The 24,964-nt window shown below is 37.3% G+C and overlaps 1 protein-coding gene across 3 annotated transcripts in view; it reads left to right on the top strand.

Annotated features, from left to right (window-relative positions):
- DGKI (diacylglycerol kinase iota) overlaps positions 1 to 24,964 on the top strand; it is a 5,490,864-nt gene that overhangs the window by 1,675,026 nt on the left and 3,790,874 nt on the right. For all 3 annotated transcript variants that reach the window (XM_044088223.1, XM_044088222.1, XM_044088221.1), the window contains one exon: positions 728 to 783. In XM_044088223.1, the coding sequence (XP_043944158.1) occupies positions 728 to 783 (56 nt within the window). The remainder of the gene's footprint in view (positions 1 to 727; positions 784 to 24,964) is intronic.

The following is a 24,964-nucleotide window of genomic DNA, read 5'->3' as shown; positions in this document are numbered from 1 at the left end:
CATATTGCTTGTTATCATAAGTGATCCTGAGCATGGCACTGTAGAAGTCATACCATCTGCTGTCAGACTATCAGTAGCATAGAGATAATTTTTATGTAACACAGTATAAATTATATTCTGTGCAATTACAAATATGGCACTCATCATGAAACCTTTTTTGGCTTGTTTAAGCAAAGAAAGTCAGAACACTATCTTTACTTCACTTATTCATACCTCAAGACACACAACTTCTGCTAAAATCTGTTTACAAAAACGGTATGTGTATTTCTGAGTTAGAAAGGATTCCATTACTGTAAAAAAAAGCAACAATGAAATACATTTCCCAAAACTCAGATGTAGTTTTATGGCTGTTAATTTTGTTACTGGAAAAAGATAGGTAAATCAATCAATCTTTTTTTTCCTTGGGAGAGACTTTGGGATTGTTTGAAATGTACCTGTCTAGTACAGAGCACTTAATTCAAATTTTCCCCCGTGTTCTTGACTTTTCTGTAATTACTTCCTATTATTTATATGTCAGCCAAATTGTACAAATTAGTCAAGTTAGTCATGTTGTGTTGTTTTCCTTTTCTATTCTGTTGTGGTCATGAGCAACCCCAAAGTGTAACATTTTCAGAAGACAGGCATCATTTTTATGGGAAGATCTGTACTGAAGTCATTGCCTAAACAGGGACTATGAAGTCCTTTTCATCATGATAATCATTTACAAATATTTTTTTTTCATCCACAGAAGCAAATCCTGAAAAATTTAACAGTCGATTTAGGAATAAAATGTTCTATGCAGGGGTAAGTAAAGAAAATCAAAAAACTGAAGATGTTTTGAAATTTCATATAGTGACTGAAAATTAAAACTTATTTTTTCTTAAATAGATATTGTACTTCAGTCTTGTCAAGCAAGCATGTGTACTATACAGTTGTGGTATTCTATAGGCATACATATATTTGCAATTTCAGTATGTTTGTATAATAAAGCTAGTTCCAGACAAGAATCAAAACACTTGTACAAGCCCTTTGGTTTGCTATTTGAACTTGATGCCACTTGCAGAGACAATCTTTAACCTGGCGCTGACAAAAATATTGTAGAATCAATGCATTGTAAGTAACATAAAATAACACATTTTTGAAATGGTTAGAACTATTGAATAACAGCACTTTGTTTTCCACTCTGTTTCCCACTTGCTTTGTTTTCTGCAACTGATTTACAAAATGACAAGTAAACATTTAATGTAGTAAAATAATTTAACTTCAGAGACTGTGATTAAAAACATGTCAAATTATATTAAATATCCTTTGAAAAATTGCTTTTGCTTCAGATGGAAGACTGATAAGATAAATATCATTATGAAATGTAATATTTAGGAAAAGTTCATAATTTTCCAAGGCAGATAAATTCTTGAAAGGCATTACAGAGACATCTCAGATGCAAAGAGTCAGATTCCAAAAGAGTTTCTCTCAGTGTAAAAATGTGCTGATATTGATAAACTTGATCTTAGTGTAATTCAGTGTAAGTCCTATTTATAAACAGGTTTACATCAAGGACCAGATTGCAAAAGACCTAGTCTCAGTGTAAGTGACCACTTACACTGGGAGCAAATCTTTTAGAATTGGGCCCAAAGTTTTAGTTGATTAAAAAATTTGTTAATCTAAAATAGTTCAATAAGGACAAATTAACAATGGGCCTGATTCCAAAATACTTGCTGTCATTATAAGTGACCACTTATACTGAGAGCAGGCTGAGAAAAGGTGGTTTAGAATGTGGCACCCTATGCAAGCCTGTTTATAGATAGGCCTTACACTATAGAAAGTCACTTATACTGAAAGCACCTCTTTTGGAATCTGGACCATTGTTTAAGATTAGTACATAACCCAATAGTAAACAGTGTTTTTTTTTATTTTATTAATTTTTTATTAAGTTTTTATCAACAATCACAATATAACAAAACAAACATCTTAAAACATAACAAATAGAAACTATTTGCAATTGTCTTAGTAATTTTCAAGTAAATCACTTAGTTTTTTACAAGCAATATACTGATGAGTGATGTTAGGTGCTCTCATCTTAATGGTTAACAATTCTTTCTTGCATACATTTTTTGTTAAATAAATTCAGAGAATAGTATGGTAGTTTTACATTTCCAATGTAAAGTAATACCTTTCCTTGTAATCACTAAAATTGACCATAAAAAAAGGCACTTGTGTTTTTGGAATAACTTCTGGAATTGGAGCATTAAACAATATTAATACGTTCATTATTATACAGTTATCTGAACACAGCGCTAGCGAAAAAAAATTTAAACTCTTTCCAAAACAGAGATACTATTTTACATTTGAGTATCATATATAGCCAGTTTGCACCTATACTATTCTGAAATCTCCAGCAATTAACATTTGATATTTTGTTTATTATTGCAACTATATGGGGGTTCATCTATGCAGAAATTTCTAAATAAATAACTTTCAGTACAGTGAAGAAGACATTTTGTTTATCGATTTAAGTAATAATGTTTAATTCGCCACAGAAAAGTCTGCATTTTTAACTCTTGTAGATTAATGACAAAATTTTACTTCTACAAAGGAACAATCCATTCATGATATCCTATATGTTTTTGATAGCTATGACCTATCCTTACCTATATTAGTATTGATGTTAAATAAAAATTCTAAATTTTTTTCCAAGTGAGTCTAAGGACACAAAATTTATCATTTACAAAATCCTTACAACTTTGCAGACTCAACCAATTATTATGTTGTAAATTATATCCGGCTAATAAATACTCTGCTGTATGCTTTTATTATCATTTATAAACTTGTGCCAAAATATTAAACTACTACTTTTAAAATCAAGCATTTTTCTTAGATTATGAGTTGTTAAACATTCAAAAGTGAATGCTATGGGAAAAATAAGAATGCAAGATTTTTTTTATAATTATTATTTAGATAACTTCTAAATGTTGATAAAAAATATAATTAATCAATGGGACACATTTATTTTCACTACTCAGGCAATAATCTTTTAATACCCAATATAATTTATTGTAAACAATTTGTACATGCGGAATAATCATTAATTTATTATTATTTAACAATATTCTTTCTTGAATTAATTTTCACTTAGAAACATACAGGTCAATCCCTAATTTATTATTACTTAACAATATTTTTTCTTGAATTAATTTCCACTTAGGATCATGTGACTTCTTTAACCATTGGGCTATAATTTGAATAGTTGTTGCTTTTAAGTACAAATCAAAGTTAGGGAAGCCAATACCACCATCTTCCCAGCTTTTTGTGTGCCATTCTAAACTAATTTTATCACCTATATCTATATAGTTAACTAATATTAGTTGTTTACTACTTGAAGTTATAGTAACTCCCAAATATTTAATTTATTATCCCATTTAAAATTCTATACTTTTTAGGTCTAATTTTAGATATGTGTGAATTAATGTATTTGTTTTGTTATGATTGAATTTCAAATCTATAAATATCTTCAAAACATTTCATGGCATTGATTATACGTTGTAATGATGAAACAATATTACCAATAGTTAATAAAGCAAATAATGGTGAAAGTGGACATTCCTGTTTTACACCCTTTAAAATTGTAAAAGATTTAAATAGGAAAGAACCTATATTTGTAAATGCAGACACATTAATATATAACATCTTAATTAAGTTTATAAATTCTACAGAAAATTTATATTCTTCAAGAAATTTAAACAAATAATTCCAGCTAACAGACTCAAATGATTTGTCCAAATCTGAACTTATACTTGAAAGTTTTTTCTTTATAGTTCATAGTTCATAGTTTAGTACTAAGCTAACTGCCCTTGTGAGTCATTTTAAGCTTAGCCAATTATCCCTTGTGAGGCTCAAACTCTGCACCTTGTGTTTGTAAGGCAAACACCTTAGCCGTTAAGCCACCATCCCATCCTATGTTAATAAAATCTATTAAGGTGTTAAATATAATAATGTTATCACTGACTCTCCTGTTTAATATAAAGCCTGTTTAACCATTGTTAATAATTTCATCCAAAATATTATTTAGTGTCTTTGCTGATGCTGACATAAACATTTTATAATCTATCAGCAGCAAAACACAGGAGTACGAGTCGACAGAATAAAATTCACATCAACGAGTCTCCCTAATAAATGAAGCACAAGGCAGACAGTCTCCACTTCACCAATAGATAAAACAGCCTTCACTTCATGGATAAGATAAAATTTTCTTTTTATTCGACAAGTAAACAGATATGGCAAGTGCTTTCACCCCACTGGGCTTCTTCAAGCCAAAACACCAATTTACTTTAAAATATCCTATTGATACTCTTTAAAACTGACATCATATCCTGTATTGTAATTAAATAATCATCAATTAAATAACATGTGACTATTAACCATTGCATTCTCATTAGTCAACAATGAAAAAAATAATAAAAAATAAAAAATATAAACAATACATGACACATTAAAACATACTAATAACATAATAAAACTATCACTTAGTACTGCACATTACACAATTCTTCAATAACAGGGAGACAAACACATATATACCCCAATATATATATATATATATATATATATATATATATATATATATATATATATATGTATATTATATGTGTGTGTGTATACTAACCGCTACACTAAACCTTGAGTCTCCTGCCTTTCAGCATAGGTCTCATAGGTACTCTATCATTTAAGCCAGGTTCCCTATCTGCTCTCAACCTGATAATCCATTTAGTCTCATTCTGTTCAGTAAAATTCACAACATCACCTCTTCTAAACGTAGGTATATTAACCTGTATGATGAGGAACTTGAACTTGTGTTGTGCAGATGTCTCCATTACATGTTTCGAGAGAGCATTTCTATTAGATTTAATATGGCTACTATATTGATGCTCTCTAATCCTGTCCGTAAGCCTTTTGTCTGTCTTGCCCACATAAAATGCTGGGAAAGATGTACAGTAGGCCAAGTAGACAATATGCTCTGTATCGCATGTAGCCATGACATAAAAATAAAAGCACTGTTGACTAACAGGATGTATAAAAGTTGCAGTACTGTCTATCATGCAACAAAAATTACAATTCCTACAAGGTCTAGTAAAGGCTGTTATAGGGCATTGTATGTGATTATTATATCTATCCAGATAGCACAGAATCCTATGAAGGTTCATATGATTCTTGTATACAAACCTGGGTGTATCACCCACAATATCACAAATTAAAGGGTCAACAGTTAGTATGTCCCACTACTTGAAGTAAATATTCCTGATCTCATTAACATCCTGTGTGTAATATATAGGTACCTTAATTCCATCCTTATACTCCACTATACCATATGATACATTGTTACCATTACTTTCTGTATCAACCCTATTCATAAAATGCGGAGAAGCCCAATCTCTCCTAAGTGTCTCAACTCCCATAAAACCCTCTCTGATTTTCTCTTGACTATAAGCTCTATCAGTTAGTTGATTGTGTAGATTGGATAGTTCACTATGAAAACCTATTTCAGTAGGGTTAAGGCGAGAGGAGGGACAGATCCATGAGCAGGGGGAGAAAGAAGAGAAAAATGTTACAGGAAGAATATGTGGGTCCAACCCTGAAGAAAATGTGGGAGAAAACAATAAATCATTAGTCTGGAATATATCAACTAGAATTTTGACTAAAGATGAAATTTAATTCTTAGATAGGGGTTTGACATTCATACCATCTATTAGAAGTGATATAACTGATTCAGTTATGGATGTAAAGTTTTTTGCTCATAATATACAGTTAAGACTTGATTTTGGTAATTGCACAGAAGCTAACAAGGGTCAAAATTTGAGAAAACCAAGTATGTATGTTCCCACCTTGCACCCTTTAATTGATGCCTTTTCTAAATTAGTCTTAGAAGACTTACATAAACATAACAATGGCAATAGATATAAGAAATGATATGGTAATTTAAATCCGAGATTAAGAACAGCACTACAGGCACTTAGGTGAGATTCTAATATTACTATAAAACCAGCAGACAAAGTAGGCCCTGTGGTTGTGATGAATAGATGTAATTATGTTGTATGTAGTATGGAGAATATGTTGAGTGATTCACACTTTTATTGTCGGATAGTGCCTAGCCATGTGGAGAGGTGTATTAATGAAGTATTAATGTCTTTAACAGATCTATTAGGTAGTGGGATGACTGCTGATCAACAAAATTATTTCTCTTTAGTTAATCACCCTTTGATTCCAAGCATACAAGGTATGCCTAAAATTCATAAACATCCGATTCATCCACCCATGAGACCCATTGTTGCAGGACGAGCCTGGGTAACTGAACCCATTTCCGTATATTTAGAATTTAGATTTAGGCCAGTAGTTAATACATATGGACACATTTTAAGGGATACCAAACAATTTCTTATGATGCTTTATGAAAAAATGACAGCATTACCTGTAGATTTGCCATATTGGTTAGTAACATTGGATGTTCAAACCCTATTTACCATGATTCCTAACAGTGAGGGCATTGAATGTGTACATAGATGCCTGGAAATGGACTCTAATTTTCTTGGATCGTCTATAGAGACTTAATGTAGATTACTGCATATTGTGCTGACTAATAATATTTTTACTTTAAATAATAAAATTTATATTCAGAAAGATGGCCTGGCTATGGGCACCTCATGTGCCAATAGCTATGCCAACTTGGTAATGGCTGATTGGGAGAGGCGTAGCTTGTTTGAGTTAGAGAGCTTCAAGAAGTTTGTCAAGTTTGATGTGCGTTTTGTTGACGAACTTTTTTTGGTATGGACAGCTAGTGAAGATGATTTACTTAATTTTTTGGAAAAGGTTAATTCGTTGACACCATACTTGAAATTACAATGAATGCATCAGTAACGTCAGTTCCATTCTTGATGTATTTGTAGAAATACTTCCTGGTGGTTTATTGAACACAGAGGTCTTTCCGAAGTCTTGTTATAGGAACTCTCTTTTACATGGAGCTAGCATGCACCCTAAGTTTGTATTTAGAAACATAGTGTAAGGACAAGCGATGCAGTTCTCTCACCTTAACTCTACTGAAACAGGTTTTCATAGTGAACTATCCAATCTCCACAATCAACTAACTGCTAGGGTTTATAGTCAAGTGGAAATCAGAGAGGGTTTTATGGGAGTTGAGACACTTAGGAGAGATTGGGTTTCTCCATATTTTATGAATAGGGTTGACACAGAAAGTAATGGTAACAATGTATCAGATGGTATAGTGGAGTATAATGATGGAACTAAGGTATCTATATATTACACACAGGAAGTTAATGAGATCAGGAATATTTACTTCAAGTATTGGGACATACTAACTGTTGACCCTTTAATTTGTGATACTCTGGGTGATACCCCCAGGTTTGTGTACAAGAATCGTATGAACCTTCATAGGATTCTGTGCTATCTGGATAGATATAATAACCACATACAATGCCCTATAACAGCCTTTACTAGACCTTGTAGGAATTGTAATTTTTGTTGCATGATAGACAGTACTGCAACTTTTATACATCCTGTTAGTCAACAGTGCTTTTATTTTTATGCCATGGCTACGTGCGAAATGGAGCATATTGTCTACTTGGCCTACTGCATGTCTTGCCCAGCATTTTATGTGGGCAAGACAGACAGAAGGCTTAAGGACAGGATTAGAGAGCATCAATATAGTATCTGTATTAAATCTAATAGAAATGCTCTCTGGAAACATGTAATGGAAACATCTGCACAACACAAGTTCAAGTTCCTCGTCATACAGGTTAATATACCTACGATTAGAAGAGGTGACATTGTGAATTTTATTGAACAGAATGAGACTAAATGGATTATCAGGTTGAGAGCAGATAGGGAACCTGGCTTAAATGATAGAGTACCTATGAGACCAATGCTGAAAGGCAGGAGACTCAAGGTTTAGTATAGCGGTTAGTATACACACACATATATTATTTTTTATATATATATATATATTTTGGTGTATATATGTGTTTGTCTCCTTGCTATTGAAGAATTGTGTAATGTGCAGTACTAAGTGATGGTTTTATTATGTTATTAGTATGTTTTAATGAGTCATGTATTGTTTATATTTTTTATTTTTTATTATTTTTTTCATTGTTGACTAATGAGAATGCAATGGTTAATAGTCACATGTTATTTAATTGATGATTATTTAATTACAAGACAGGATATGATGTCAGTTTGAAAGAGTATCAATAGGATATTTTAAAGTAAATTGGTGTTTTGGCTTGAAGAAGCCCAGTGGGGTGAAAGCACTTGCCATATCTGTTTACTTGTCGAATAAAAAAGAAAATATTATCTTATCCATGAAGTGAAGACTGTTTTTTCTATTGGTGAAGTGGAGACTGTCTGCCTTGCGCTTCGTTTATTATGGAGACTCGTTGATGTGGATTTTATTCTGCCGACTCATACTGCTGTATTTTGCTGCTGTTTTACTCATAATTTTGTACAGGAGTTTTAACTTTTGGGTAGCAGTTTGTGACATATTACTTATTATATTTATTTGCTACCCGATTGTTATTGCAGAATCCAACTTACAGTGTGTTGAGTTACCTTATAATCCTGATAACCTGTTGAATAACGCTCAGAACCTGAATAGGTTCGAGAACTGTGTATCAGGTGATGAGAATCCATTACTTGCTTATGACATAATACGCAGCTCGATGGACGCTTCAGCACATGAAGGTAACTGTAGAGGTTTATCCACCTTAATGAATCAACTAGAGGTGGATTTTTTGAAATTAAAAAGGATGCAGCTTCAACGCCAACACTTTGAGGTATGCATTAGCCATAAAATCATTCCGAGGGGACTACGGATATTAAAGATGCCAACTACAGGTACTTTGTTTCCTGATTTATTGTATAAATGGCAACAGATTAATATAGAAACCAGTCTGCGATATATGACTTTACTCAATTACTATTTTCACCCAGAAGAAGCTGCATTGCGTGTCCTTATCAGAGAACAACAACAGTTTGTTTGTGACACTTTTCCATCTGTTGTTGTTGATAAGAGTTTTGAGAAACTGCTAGACAATGTTTATCTGTTCGAGAAGAAATTACTCGAACAGAAGCAGAACAAGATTCATAGAGACACAATTGATTTTAGGAACAGTCATGTATTTACTTGGATGAGAACTGAATTTGATAAGAATGGACATGGGAGAGCAGCTCCAAATGTGTTAAAAACAAAAGGTGATGTTAAAGTTGCTTGTAGTGAAGATGTTGTTTGCGATGCTGTATCTATTAGAGGGAGTGAACAGTTGTTTAGCAATGTTAAAAATACTATTGTAACAACTGCAATCGTTCACGATGAAAATACCATTAGTGAAACACCACAATCTCTTGTTGTAACATGTGGAAGGTTCTAATGGTAATGTTAACACATGTCATATGTATTCAGGAATAGAAAATTGTGTACCTTCTAGTATATCCAAGACTCAGGTTAGTCATGATGGGTCCATTAGAAAGAAGACTAATAGCACGCTCAATCAGGGACATGTAGTATTAGGTGGACCTGCCCCTTTCCCCATTCACGAGTTCAGAAGGGGAGGGAGGGACAGATCCATGAGCAGGGGGAGACAGAAGAGAAAAATGTTAGAGGAAGAATATGTGGGTGCAACCTTGAAGAAAATGTGGGAGAAAACAATAAATCATTAGCCTGGAATATATCAACTAGAATTTTGACTAAAGATGAAATTGAAGTCTTAGATAGGGGTTTGACATTCATACCGTCTATTAGAAGTGATATAACTGATTCAGTGATGGATGTAAATTTTTTTGCTCGTAATATACAGTTAAGACTTGATTTTGGTAATTGCACAGAAGCTAATAAGGGTAAAAATCTGAGAAAACCAAGTATGTATGTTTAAAACTTGCACCCTTTAATTGATGCCTTTTCTAAATTAGTCAAAGAAGACTTACATAAACATAACAATGACAATAGATATAACAAATGGTATGGTAATTTAAATCCGAGATTAAGAACAGCACTAAGGGCACTTAGGTGTGATTCTAATATTACTATTAGACCAGCAGACAAAGGAGGCCCTGTGGTTGTGATGAATAGATGTAATTATGTTGAAAGTATGGAGAATATGTTGAGTGATTCACAGTTTTATTGTCGGATAGTGCCTAGCCATGTGGAGAGATCTATTAATAAAGTATTAATGTCTTTAACAGATCTGTTAGGTAGTGGGATGATTACTGATCAACAAAATGGTTTCATTTTAGTTAATCACCCTTTGATTCCAAGCATACAAGGTATACCTAAAATTCATGAACATCCGATTCATCCACCCATGAGACCCATTGTTGCTGGACGAGGCTGGGTAACTGAACCCATTTCCTTATATTTAGAATTTAGATTTAGGCCAGTAGTTAATACATATGGGCACATTTTAAGGGATACCAAACAATTTCTTCTGATGCTTCATGAAAAAATGACAGTGTTACCTGTAGATTTTCCATATTGGTTAGTAACGTTGGATGTTCAATCCCTGTTTACTATGATTCCTAACATTGAGGGCATTGAATGTGTATGTAGATGCCTGGAAATGGACTCTAATTTTCTTGGATCGTCTTTAGAGACTTTATGTAGATTACTGCATATTGTGCTGACTAATAATATTTTTAGTTTAAATAATAAAATTTATATTCAGAAAGATGGCATGGCTATGGGCACCTCATGTGCCAATAGCTACGCCAACTTGGTAATGGCTGATTTCGAGAGGCGTAGCTTGTTTGAGTTAGAGAGCTTCAAGAAGTTTGTCAAGTTTTATGTGCATTTTGTTGATGACCTTTTTTTGGTATGGACAGCTAGTGAAGATGATTTACTTAATTTTTTGGAACAGATTAATTCATTGACACCATACTTGAAATTTACGATGAATGCATCAGTAACGTCAGTTCCATTCTTGGATGTATTTGTAGAAAGACTTCCTGGTGGTTTATTGAACACGGGGGTCTTTCGGAAGTCTTGTTATAGGAATTCTCTTTTATGCAGAGCTAGCATGCACCCTAAGTTTGTATTTAGAAACATAGTGAAAAGACAAGTGATGTGGGTCTCTCGCCTTAACCCTACTGAAATAGGTTTTCATAGTGAACTATCCAATCTCCACAATCAACTAACTGATAGGGCTTATAGTCAATAGGAAATCAGAGAGGGTTTTATGGGAGTTGAGACACTTAGGAGAGATCGGGCGTCTCCGTATTTTATGAATAGGGTTGATACAGAAAGTAATGGTAACAATGTATCAGATAGTATAGTGGAGTATAAGGATGGAACTAAGGTATCTATATATTACACACAGGATGTTAATGAGATCAGGAATATTTACTTCAAGTATTGGGACATACTAACTGTTGACCCTTTAATTTGTGATATTGTGAGTGATACACCCAGGTTTGTGTACAAGAATCGTATGAACCTTCATAAGATTCTGTGCTATCCGGATAGATATAATAATCACATACAATGCCCTATAACAGTCTTTACTAGACCTTGCAGGAATTGTAATTTTTGTTGCATGATAGACAGTACTGCAACTTTTATACATCCTGTTAGTGAACAGTGCTTCTATTTTTATGCCATGGCTACATGACATACGGAGCATATTGTCTACTTGGCCTATTGTACATTTTGTCCAGCATTTTATGTGGGCAAGACAGACAGAAGGCTTAAGGACAGGATTAGAGAGCATCAATATAGTATCTGTATTAAATCTAATAGAAATGCTCTCTGGAAACATGTAATGGAAATGTCTGCACAACACAAGTTCAAGTTCCTCGTCATACAGGTTAATATACCTATGATTAGAAGAAGTGGTGTTGTGAATTTTACTGAACAGAATGAGACTAAATGGATTATCAGGTTGAGAGCAGATAGGGAACCTGGCTTAAATGATAAAGTACCTATGAGACCAATGCTGAAAGGCAGGAGACTCAAGGTTTAGTATAGCGGTTAGTATACACACACATATATTATTTTATATATATATATATATATATATATATATATATATATATATATATATATATATTGGTGTATATATGTGTTTGTCTCCCTGTTATTGAAGAATTGTGTAATGTGCAGTACTAAGTGATGATTTTATTATGTTATTAGTATGTTTTAATGAGTCATGTATTATTTATATTTTTTATTTTTTATTTTTTTTTCATTGTTGACTAATGAGAATGCAATGGTTAATAGTCACATGTTATTTAATTGATGATTATTTAATTACAATACAGGATATGATGTCAGTTTTAAAGAGTATCAATAGGATATTTTAAAGTAAATTGTTTTGGCTTGAAGAAACCCAGTGGGGTGAAAGCGCTTGCCATATCTGTTTACTTGTCGAATAAAAAGAAAATGTTATCTTATCCATGAAGTGAAGACTGTTTTTTCTATTGATGAAGTAGAGACTGTCTGCCTTGTGCTTCATTTATTATGGAGACTCATTGATGTGGATTTTATTCTGCAGACTCGTACTCCTGTATTTTGTTGCTGTTTTACTCATAACTTCGTACAGGAGTTTTAACTTTTGGGTAGCAGTTTGTGACATATTACTTATTTTACAATCTATATTTATCGGTGGAATAGGATGATATAAAGAACAACATTTAGGGTCTTTGTCTTGTTATAGTATCAGTGAAACAACTGAAAATCTTTAAGATGGGGGTGCATTTGATGTATATTTCACATCATTAAATGCTTTCACCAAAATCTTTAATATATTATTTGGCAATAAGTTGTATAGTTCAGGGATTAGTTCATCCAAGTCTGGAGCTTTATTTTAAGATTTTTAACTTGATCTTTAATTCCTTAAGCAAAAAAGCTTTATCAGTTCTATTTCTTTGTTGCTTTCTTATCTTATTGGTAATCTTTTCTTTTAGAATGCTTGCAAGATTATTGCTATTTATCATATTGCTATTATTATTATTCATTTGTTTGTAATGATCCCCAAACATTCTAATATATCCTTTAGATCAATAACTGTTTTATTTTTACTTCCATATTTATATGAAATCTCCTTAATATGATATAATTTATTCATTTTCTTCAATCTGTTGGCTAATCTGTATAAACTTTTAGAATTTATTGAATAAGACTGCAATTCAATTTTTTCTAGATTTATGGAAATTTTATGACTACGAATATCCACATATTTTTGATTTAAGGTTTTTAATTCTAAATTATTAATTTGGCTATTTGGTTTAGTTTTAGTTAAAGTATCTTAGTTTGTAACTCTTTTAATTTGGTATCCCATTCTCTTCTTTTACATGCATACCAGTTTTTAATTTTACCATTTAAATATGCTTTCAAAGAATCCCAAAGAATGATCTCAGTAACTCCTCCATCATTATTAAACTCTAAGAAAGTGTTAATTTCATTAATATACAAGTCTTTAAACCCCTTATTTTTTTATCATATATACAGGAAGTCTATTACATATTATTAAATTGTTAGACTTCAATGTCAAATTAAAATGATTGTGTCGTGGTCAGTCTATGGATGGAAAATAATTACATCATCAGTTTTAGAGTATAAGTCATTTGAGACAAAAAGCCTTGTATATAATGGTTTGAGTGCCAAATCTGAAAGAGTAATGTGTATAATTAAGAAATGTAGATAGTCTTAAATCATAGATGTTTCTCAAGTTCATTATATTAATGAAACACAAAATAATTCTGCACAGTACCAAAGTCCAGCAAACGTGACCAAACGACAGTATATGAAAAGAAAAGAACACTGCTGGACACTGCTTTCCCTTAAAACCTTTTATTCCATAAAACACAGGATAAGCGCTTTCAGGATGTATCCCTTCATCAGATAAAAATAGAAATAACTACACCCCTTTTTAAAATACAAAACAGCCAATAACATTCAATAAAAAACCCGCCGTTTTTGAAGAACAGGTTTTACTGGTATAACCTCATTCAAACCAGGTATGTGATTGGCCATAAGCTCTACAATCCATTTGGATTCTGCTAGCTCTGTTAAATGTTTTATATCGCCCCCTCTGTTGGTTAAGTAAACATTCATTATCACTCTAAACATAAATTCATGTGTAGGGAAATCTATTATATGTCTACTTAGGGCATTATGTATATCACCATGTCTTATACAAAACATATGCTGCAGAATCCTAGTTTTAAACATTTGATTGGTCATGCCTACATAAAAAGAGGGGCACTGATTACACTCTGCCAAATAAACTATATTTTTAGATCGACACGTAGCCCTCCCTTTAAAAACATATTGTTTGTGGGTCACTGGATGTTCAAAAGTCGTCTTCTTATTAATATTCCCACATGCTTTACAGTTCCCACATGGAGAAGTACCTGGAGTTATCAATAATTCAAATTTTTTACTGACAGATCTATCTTTACACAGCAGGTCTTTCAAACATTTATTTCTCCTATAACCAAAATCCGGTCTTGACCCTATTATATTCATCAGGTCCCCATCACTAGTCAGAATATTCCAATTCTGACGTATGATATTACAGATGTCACCTACATTACTACTATAGGTTAAAGTCATTAGGGGACCTCTAGGGACTTTTATAGTCTCTGTTTTTTCTGTCACTCCTGTATTACGTCTTAACCATGGTTTGTATCTGTCCGCCCTTAACTCCCTACTGTTGTCTATAATTCTGGTCACTTTTTCTTTGCTGTAACCCCTCTCTTCCAAACATCCCTGAAGTGTGTCAAGTTCTTTCTCATAGTCTTCATCCTTAAGACATATCCTAGAGGCCCTGCTCACCTGCCCCTTCACAATATTTGAATAAGTATAGTTTGGATGCATACTGTCACGTGCAAGTAGCGTGTTTTTCCAACAGTCTTTTCTGTATAACTTAGATGTAAAACCATTCATTTCCTGTACTACATTAACATCCAAAAAATCTACACTATCAGTAGATGCTTTTAAGCTGAATCTAAAAAATGTAGTTGTGGAATGTAAATATTCTACAAATTGTTTTAGCAAATCCAGACCTCCATCCCATAAAATAAAAATGGCATCCACAAAACGTACATACATCTTGAGATGACATTTCCAATATTCATTCAGCAAAATATGGGTCCTTTCCCATTGTGAAAGGACAAGGTTAGCATAAGAATTGGCGCAGGGGGTTCCCATAGCAAGTAATTAAAATGTTTTGCAACTGGTGATAATCTAAGGTTTCTATTAGCAGTGGTGTCATTCCTCAATAACACACAATTAACATCACCTGCGTTAATTACTTCACCCTTCATATAAAGAGCTATAGTATCTAAATACTTTTTAGAGACTTTTGCTCCAATTCCAGGGATCCAGTAAGAGTTAACTAACATATAATATTTTTTCAATTTCTATTGCCAACAAACTTAACATCCCATTCTTATCACAATAGGAATAAAACAGTTTTGGCATATTCACTGGATTTTTCCATAGTATAAGTGTGCCTCTTCTTTTTGTTCTAAAGTGAGACCCAACTAAGATAGAATAATCTTTCAGAAGATTCTATCTACATCTTTGTATAGCAAGTGTGTTTCTTGCAAGAAGACAATATCAACTTTATGAAGTTTCATGTATTTTAAAAAACTACCCCCAGAGTTCAGCAAGCTCTGCATGGTAGGCAGGAATAGTGCAAGAGCTGCTTCACTCAATATGGCCAACGAGGGATCCATGAATGAGCTCCTAGGATGTGCACGAGTGCTCCAACACTATTGCTGCATGGACACAGCTCCTGTATGCTAATTACCCCCTTTGCAGGTGAAAACCATGCCAATGAGGTGAATTAGTGATCCAGGAAGTAGGCAGGCATCTGTGCAGGAATGTATTTGGTTACTAACCAAATACATTTCTGCAAATTACAAAACGGAGGAATGACAGCTCCAAAGAAAGCATATATTCAATGTAGTAGGCATGCCAATGGTCAAATATATGGCCATTGGCAAGGTAAATAGCTGCAAATTTATAAAAGATAAATTTTATTTTTTTTGGCCGATTTTGGTCGTTTAATCATAGGGCAGTGGTGTGCAAATAGGATCGTCCCGAAAGCTGTAAATAAGCTTTTAAACCAAAATCAGAATTCTGCCATAATAGTCAATGGCATGTAGAAGACAACAATACCATTGAATAGTGGTTGCTAAGAGGGAAGGCTGAGTGTCAGTCTTGTAACCATGCATTAGCAGTCAGTTTTATGCAAATGAGGGGATTGATACTGAATCACAGATTTCTCCCCAGTGTTAGCTAGCACCCAACCATGTAAGTGCATGACCTCATAAGGGGGAGTGTCATGCATGTTGTAAGCTTATTGAAGCTCTGTGGCCTGTGTTTGCCCTTAGCTAAACACAGCTAAGGAAGGAGGTGTGTCTGAGGCTGCCTAGTAGTGTTTACATTGCCTAAACGGGTGTGTGCACCATGCACTGACTGGGTTTTAAACAAAAAAAAAAAAACAGGAAATAGCTCTGTTCACATCTGAGCACTGTGTATGCGCGGCACACCTTGGGCCTTAAATGGGAAGGCAGTGGGAAGGGAAAAATCAGTAGGAAGGCAATCAAGGAGAACTAGCATAGCTGGCAGGTGAAATGTATCAGAATCAGCCAATTACACAGGCAGCAGCCCAGCCCAACACACTGCTATAAACTATGCAAACACCTTTCACTTTGGTTTTTCCCACAAACTCTACACCACCGGTGTACACATACGGGGACACTTTACCAGAGAGAAAACTAATAAAATTATATATCAATATGTGGAAGAGGCTGAGGGTGGAGAGGATGAGAATGCTGATGACCAACCCACAGTGAGGAGAAGGAGAAGAGTGTACAGACCCAGGGTAACCTACCAGGGACTGCATGAGCTGGAGATAGTGGAGTGCTATAGGGTGGACAGGGACATCCTACAGCAAATTGTTGAGCTATGCTGGCCACACCTCACACAAAGGACCAACAGAGGGGAACCCATCCCAGTAGATACCAAGGTATGTGTAGGCTTAAGAATACTAGCCACAGGTGCCTTCCAAAGGCAAACTGGGAATATCATGGAGATCTCACAGGCATCAGCATCCAGGGTATTCCACCAGTTCTTAGATGCCATGTCAGCACATGCCAGTGAGCACTTATATTTCCTCAACACCCGTAAGGCATTGCCTAGCAGTATGCATCTCTTCCACCAAATAGCAGAATACCCTGCGTTAGTGGGTGCTATAGACTGCACGCACATACACATCAAAGCACTACCTGGTGAGCGGGGTAGGGTCTACATAAACTGCAAGGGCTTCCACTACATCAACTACCAGGTCGTGTGTGATGCCCAGGGCATTATAATGAATGTGTGTGCTGGCATCCCTGGAATCTATCACAACTCCCACATCTGGCATATGACACAGCTGTACCAGAGATTTGCCAGTGGGGACATCCTATATGGCCACCATGTGGGGGATGCTGGTTACGCACTGGAGCCATGGCTGATGACACCTATCAGAAAAGCACACACACCTGAACAAGTACTCCATAATGAGCCACACGCACAAATGAGAATCATAATAGAAAGTGTGTTTGGGATGTTTAAGTCACAGTTCTGGTGCCTGGACATATCTGGTGGAGCTTTGCAGTACTCTCCAGCTACATGTACACAAATTTTCATTGCATGTGCCATGCTATACAATATGATCCTGCGGAAACAACTGTATCAGGAACAGCACGGGGCATGGCCACACAGCCCCCCCACTATTGCCAAGGCCAGCACAGGCACAGAATGACTCGGAGGAGGAACAACCTGAGCCTGCCCATGTAGGCAGAAAGAGGAGTGCCAAGTATGCTTAGAGTTTGGCAAAGAGGCATCGCATAGCACATACACTGACACAGTAGGAACCCAGGGAATGACACCTCTCTCTGACTCACACATACAGTAAAAGGGATGCCAGACATCCCACTACCTGTGCTTTACCATGTATAGGGCGTGTACTATGTGCATCCGACATAGTCAGCCCTCCAGCATCATCCTCAATACTGGCACAGCCACAAGTAACTTACTCTTCCTATCAATTGCTGAATGGAGTAGTATGTCCTGCTAGTTGTAGCTATGGTATGGATGTGAGCATGCAAGGGAATCGGGTGGCTGACCGGGATGGCAGCAGATAGTGAACACCTGTATGGGCAGCATGGAATCCATAACAAATACTGGTGTCAACAAAGTAGGCAGTATTAGACAAGGTGACAAATCCCACTGCAGTACGTGTGGTGGCCCAAATGTGTGCCCATAGGACACATACATGCATGTCAGTGAGGCTCACATACCCAACAACAGCCTCAGCCAGCAGGACAGGTGCAGATGATCATAAAGAAAGGCTGTGCTAAAGCCTACAATTAATGGCAATGGTGAACAGCCCCCCTCCAGACCTACACAGACAGACTACAGCAGGTCAGGAAGTTGTATGTTAGTTCTGCAGGGTATGAAGTCTGAAACTGAAATGTAGGTCAATAAAACCTAAGCTCTGTACTCTACTGATATGCCTCTAGTCTGCATGATAGGTCAGAATACAAAACGAAATGAAAGCCAACAGAGTACCTGAAATACCAGTGCAGTCATAGAAAATGTTTACAGTTGTCAAGTGTGCCACCCCCCATGATCCTATGTAGAAATGCAGTAACATATACGAGTAGGGTTAATAACAGTGGAGCACATATTACCTGAGCTGGCCCAATTTACAGGCTAGATTGTTGCATGTGTACAATATGCAGGGCTCTGTGTGTTAGGTTGTTGTGTGTTGTATATTGTGTGGAAGTGGTCAGCATGTAGGCATGGAGGGTTGTGTCCCGGTAGCCTATGGCCACTACTGTTGACAACAGTGCCATTTTCTGACACCTGTAGTGCCAACCACAATGCATCCCAGCAAGAACTAATTCAGCAGTCATCCATACTCATTGTTTAGATGTCAATATCTGTCACCATCTGAAAGATGGACATGCCATGAATGTGGGCCCAAACATACACACAGTACACAGGTGGAAGTACCCCAGACAGAGTACATAGAATGTTACTGTCAAATGCACACACCTTTGGAAATGTACATACAGGTTAGCAGCACATTAGTTCTCTGTGTAGTATGGAATACTGATGTATTCTGGACAATCACTGGCAGACCACAAAAGGCACAGTTATGAAGTAATGAAAGAATGTCTATGTTCCCACACAAGGCAGCTTAAGGGGAATGTCCCGGGTATATCTGTGAGTCAGCTGCAAGAAGCCTCCATATCAGACAAGCACTCAGTTCACCCCACCATCATCCACAGGTTTATCACAAGTCATATCCCTGATGTTGGGAATGAGTACAACATGACCCACACTTCTGTATGGGAATACCCACAGAATGCAGCATGCTGGAGAGGTGCCCTATGCAGGTGTGTCCCTATGCCCTAGCTGTAAGCTGCACCCTGCCAGCACCCAGGCCAATGGATTAATATGGACAGGAACTATTGCCATTTACAACTCACATACTTACCCTGTCACCCCAGAGGAATCCAGCGGCTCACAGCCTGGGGCTGTAGGAGTGACAGAATGCAGTGGCCTGCTACAGTTGGCCTGCATTACTACAAAATGCCCTACAGTACTCTGTCAAAGGCCTGTGCCTCACGCATACTGCCAATGTATGTTATCTCATGGGGTCCCAAATAACAACATAACATAGTCCACAGAACACAAATGCAAGGCCATGTCGACAAATCCCAGTAGCATGCCCATCATGTCCTACTGCATGAACTGTGGACCAACCCCTAAAACTGATGTGTGCCCATACTACCCCTGCCTGCAAACCCAGTAATGGATGGCTACACACCTGCTCATAAACCACAATGTGAAGGGGAACTGACTAGGTATATGAACCCTGCCTCTAGATAACATGGGTGAATCTGTACAGCTGAGAGGTATGGCCACAGCAGGATATGGCCATTCTGTTATGTTGATAGATGTACAAGCCGGGGATCCTCAGCCACCACAATACCAAGGTGCTGAACCATTAACACAGATCCATCAGCAAGTGTCTGCAGCTACCCCTCCAGAATGGCATGAGTGTGCAAGAATATGTAGGCTGCAGACCACAATATTGGAAACTGCTTCATTCATCTTGTATTTGCCATAAAATAACTGTGAGCAAATATGTATATCTGTTGGTAGTTGATGACATAATACATCACAGTGTAAAACAGTACATGTCTGAATATCTCTGCTAACACCAGCCATGTAACACAAGCAGCACAGACAGCTATAGATACAGTATCTCACTACCTGTCTCCCATTGTGACTCCATATTGTCAGCCTATCTGCAGATATCCTGCAGAAACCGGTTGCTAGCTGTAAGTGTAGAACACAAAATCCTGCACTGGAGTACAACCTACCTGGAATGGATTCACACACTCAATACAAAAGGTTATACTAGGCATGCTCCTACACTTAGAGAAAAGAAGCCCATGTCTGACAACAAAATACAGAAGGTTATACTGGACATGCTCCAACACTTAGAAAAATGAAGCCCATTTCTGACAACAGGAATGAACTGTACATATCTGTCAGTCGCAGATGTCTGTTCACACACACCACATTGCACACCATTCATGCTTTGCACACACATTGGATAAGGATACTCATACATATCCAAGTCCAACACACTCCAATAGGTCAAACATACACACACACAGATGTGGGGAAGAGAGAGAGGCAGACAGTGACAAAGAGATTGCCATCATGAGTCATGTCCCACCCACCACGCATCCACTTGGTAAATATCACTTGATGTGCCGACATCAATCACTGCAGGTATTTGCTTTTGGTAGCTCTCAGCCCTATAGTGCCTGTGCTGCTTGTGATAACTGTAATATGGTAGTACAAATCAGTATTCATTTAGCATTTGTATACCCAGTACTGTCAAATGTAAAGTTGTGTGTGACTGAGTGTTGTGTGTGTGTTCCCAGAGAAATGGTTTATGGCCCATTCACACACACTGCACTTCCCATAGCCCATGTTAGCACTCATGCTGATGTCAGTCACCTTGAAATAACCCTCTGGCCAGTTATCAGCCCCGTAATCTCTAAGATGCATGTGATAACTGCGTAATGCTATAGTGTAACATACTAGGTAGATAGGAGTTCTAATCCCAGACATGGCAACTGTGAAACTCTGTGTGCGTGCGTGTGTGTGTGTGTGTGTGTGTGTGTGTGTGTGTGTGCATGTGTGTGTGTGTGTGTGTGTGTGTGTGTGTGTGTGTTGTTGTGTGTGCAAAGATTAATGATTTTGAGGCCATTCACAGTCACTACACCTCCCATTGCCCTACTTTAGAAAGCCTACTGATGTCAGTCACCTTAAAATACCCCTTTGGAGAACAACCAGGCCTATAAGCTCTGTGGTGTGTGCCATAAATGTGGAACAGTGTAGTAGCAGTAACTATACAGGTATGGGTTTGAATCTCACCTGTGGCAAGTGTTTGTATGTGTGCCTCAAAGATTTTGGCCCCATTTACAGACAGTACACATCTCAGACTTTAGCAGTCCTGCAGATATCATCTGCCTTACAAGTACCAGTTGCCAGCCCTAAACCAGGTCCCGTCAGTGGTGCATGTGGTAAATGCATAACATAATGCTCCGTAAAGGTTGCTAGATAGAAGTTTGAACCTCACCCCTGGCAAATGTAAATGTGTGATTAGGGTAAAATTATTTTTGGTATCTGTCACCCACTACATCACCCAATGCCAGTGTTTACAAGGGCTGGTGATGTTCCTCACCTTAGAAGTACCTTGGGACAGCATCCATTCGATACGCTCTGTGGTGTGTGTGATAAATGCGGTACACTGTAGTAGCAATGCATAGCTAGTAGGGGTTTGAATCTCAGTACTGGCGTGTGTGTGTGTGTGTGTGTGTGTGTGTGTGTGTGTGTGTGTGTGTGTGTGTGTGTGTGTGTGTGTGTGTGTGTCATCAGTATCCTGTGTGGAGGTTGCTGAAATTGTGTAATAACAGGATGAAATGTGGGGTGGGTTTTGCTAAATTATTAGTATATGTCACAATGTCCACCTTACAAGGACAACAGATGTCAAACACCAGAGAGGCTGGTGTAGACAATCCATAGCCCTACATGTGACATTCTGGATTGGTGAACAATATAGGCAACACTTGTATTACTCAGAGAACACTCTCCATCCATGTCTCATATACAAACACACCTGGCTAGGCAACAACCACTATATTGGTAGTTCCCCGCATATTGCCTCACAGATAGTAACCACGGTGTGATTGCAGTGGACTACATGCCTGTTGACCACAGCAGTGCCACTGACATCAGAAAGTACTGTGATGTATAACATATGACTGTCTGTGTGCTATCCAGCAAGTAAAAAGACTTGGCACCCTGTCTCATCCCTACAGTAGGCAAATAAATGCTTGCAGTGGTCCTTTTGCTACGTTTCCCACTGGATGCCTGCAACAACTGTAGAGTATACAGATATAACCCACAAAGGGAATACCATGCCTTATGCACATGCCCTGTATGGACAGATGCCACTAACTCCACTGAATACCTGTATCATGCTGTCAATGTAGGTGCAAGCACAACCTCAGTGCCATAGCCAGGTTTCCCAAATGAGGTCAGGAATGCTACATTAGAAGATACCAGTCTGTCCACACAACATGCCCCAAAGACCTCAAGTACATTTCCACATGTCAAAGAACATGCATGTGGGACATGTGCACAACCCAGACATTGTCCATGTTATAGAATATAGACCACATACATGGAAACAGTGTACATCACTGGCCACCCACATTAGTAAACCAGATGAGTGGACGGTGAATACAATACCCACCTGTGGGGACCACTCCAGGGACTACACCCCTGAGCCACACTGGAGACCATTGTCATCTAGCCTGATGCCAAAGTATTCCCTTTGCCTAGCCTTGTACAGCCGTCAGGTCCATTCACCTACTACACACCTGTGAAGCAATGAACCTATGCATCATAGTACTGGCAAGTGTGTGTGTGTGTGTGTGTGTGTGTGTGTGTGTGTGTGTGTGTGTGTGTGTGTGTGTGTGTGTGCATAAATATTAATGATTTTGAATCTATTCACAATCACTACACCTCCCATTGGCCTGCTTTAGCATGCCTGCTGATGTCATTCACCTTGGCATAACCCTTTGGCTATGTATTAGCAATATAAGCTCAGTGGCGCTTATGATAACTGTGTAATACTGTAGTGTAGCAAACTAGTTAAGCAGAGGTTCTAATCGTTATCCTGCCAACTGTGATGATGTGTGTGTTTCCCTGACAAAGTGAGTGTGTGTTTCCATTGACTCCTGCTTTTGTGGACATTCACATGTACTACACTTCCCTTATCCCTTTTTAGCACTATTGCTGATGTCACTCACCTTCAAATATACCTTTGGACAGCTCTCCAACACGTAAGCTCTGTGGTGTGTGCAATAACTGCATAGCACTGTAACAGCAATACATAGCCAGGTAGGGGTCTGAAACTGAGTACTGGTAAGTGTGTGTTTGTGTGTGTGTCATCAGTATCCTATTGGGGTGAGTGTGTATAGACAGAATCCATTGCAGTGTGGATTTTGCTACATCATTATATTGAGGACCTGTATGTCCCATTGTCCACATTACATTGCCAGCAGTTTTCAAACACTGTAGAGGTTGTTGTAGACAATCCTCAGCCTTAAATGTGTACAGCCATGTGCAATTACTATGTGACAGTATGGATTAGTAAACAATATAGGCAACTGTTATAATACCCAGATACCACTCTTCATCCACGGATCATACACAAACATGTTTGGCTCTTACTCTCTTACACCCTTCCTTTCTTACTTTGTCTCTGTCTCTCTGTCTCTCTCTCTCTCTCTCTCTCTCTCTCTCTCTCTCCCTCTCTGGTGGATGAGGAAAAGTACATCTGTTTTGCATAGGCAGCAGCTTGAGTTTTGTAAGGAATGGTCATGATCAGCTGATGGCCTGTGCTTGAATTGCAGTCCCCCACTTGCTAATTGCAGGTATCATTCCAATAGCAAACTGCATGGAAACACACTCCTATAACTAAGCACTTCATGTGGGTGTTGGCTCTTTTCCTTCACTGTGAGCAGGACTTCATGTGGGCGTTTGACAAACAGCATCACAGAGGGTAGTTGGAAATACCTCTTACAACATACACTGTGGAGACAGGCCAACAAACAGGAATGGGATATTCCAGACATGGGGACAGAATGTAAATATTGCTGTTCTACATTTGAAGTAATGTTGGTTTAACAGGGTTTGTGTGGATATGACTGTTCTACACGATTGAAAGTCTGGCATGACAGTGTTATGTTGTTGAGGAAACTCTCACCTGTAGAGCTATCTGCAGACTGTCCAGAGTTTGGACTCTTACATGTGTTGTTTTACTCACACATGTCCTATCTTTAGATATGCAGTAGCATACTCTGATGATTGCAGTCAGTACATGATGTGAGTTACTGACTTCATATCCCTCAGAAGAGATATGTCACAACAAACCATGTTACACCAGGAAATTTCTCAGATTATCACAGCAATATGTCAATATTGGCACTATGTTTGTGCCTCTGTCCCCCATGTCTGTCACCCTTTGTCCATATGTCATACAGTAAGAGGTGCATATGTACAGTACATCATTATTTGCTGACATCACACCTGATAACAAGCCAGTGAAATATCAGACTGCTAGACATGTTATGTATATTAGGCCTCATATTTGAGGACAAAACCTGGACATTCTGTTGTAGTGTGTATAGTGGTGAGGTCTGTGTACTTATGGCGATTGTTGACAGAGAGTGTATTGTGAATATGTTACTTGGCCTGTGTACAGACTGTGGTAGATGTCATTGTTCTTAGTCCTGTCCTATCTGATGTACCCAGACCTGTTTTGGGTAGATAGTC

This window comes from Protopterus annectens, chromosome 11.part0 (genome assembly GCF_019279795.1).
Source record: "Protopterus annectens isolate FY-2018-M chromosome 11.part0, PAN1.0, whole genome shotgun sequence".
In the NCBI taxonomy this organism is placed as follows: Eukaryota; Metazoa; Chordata; order Ceratodontiformes; family Protopteridae; genus Protopterus; species Protopterus annectens.
Note: the sequence above shows the minus strand (reverse complement) of the source record. Positions and strands in the feature narration are given on the sequence as shown.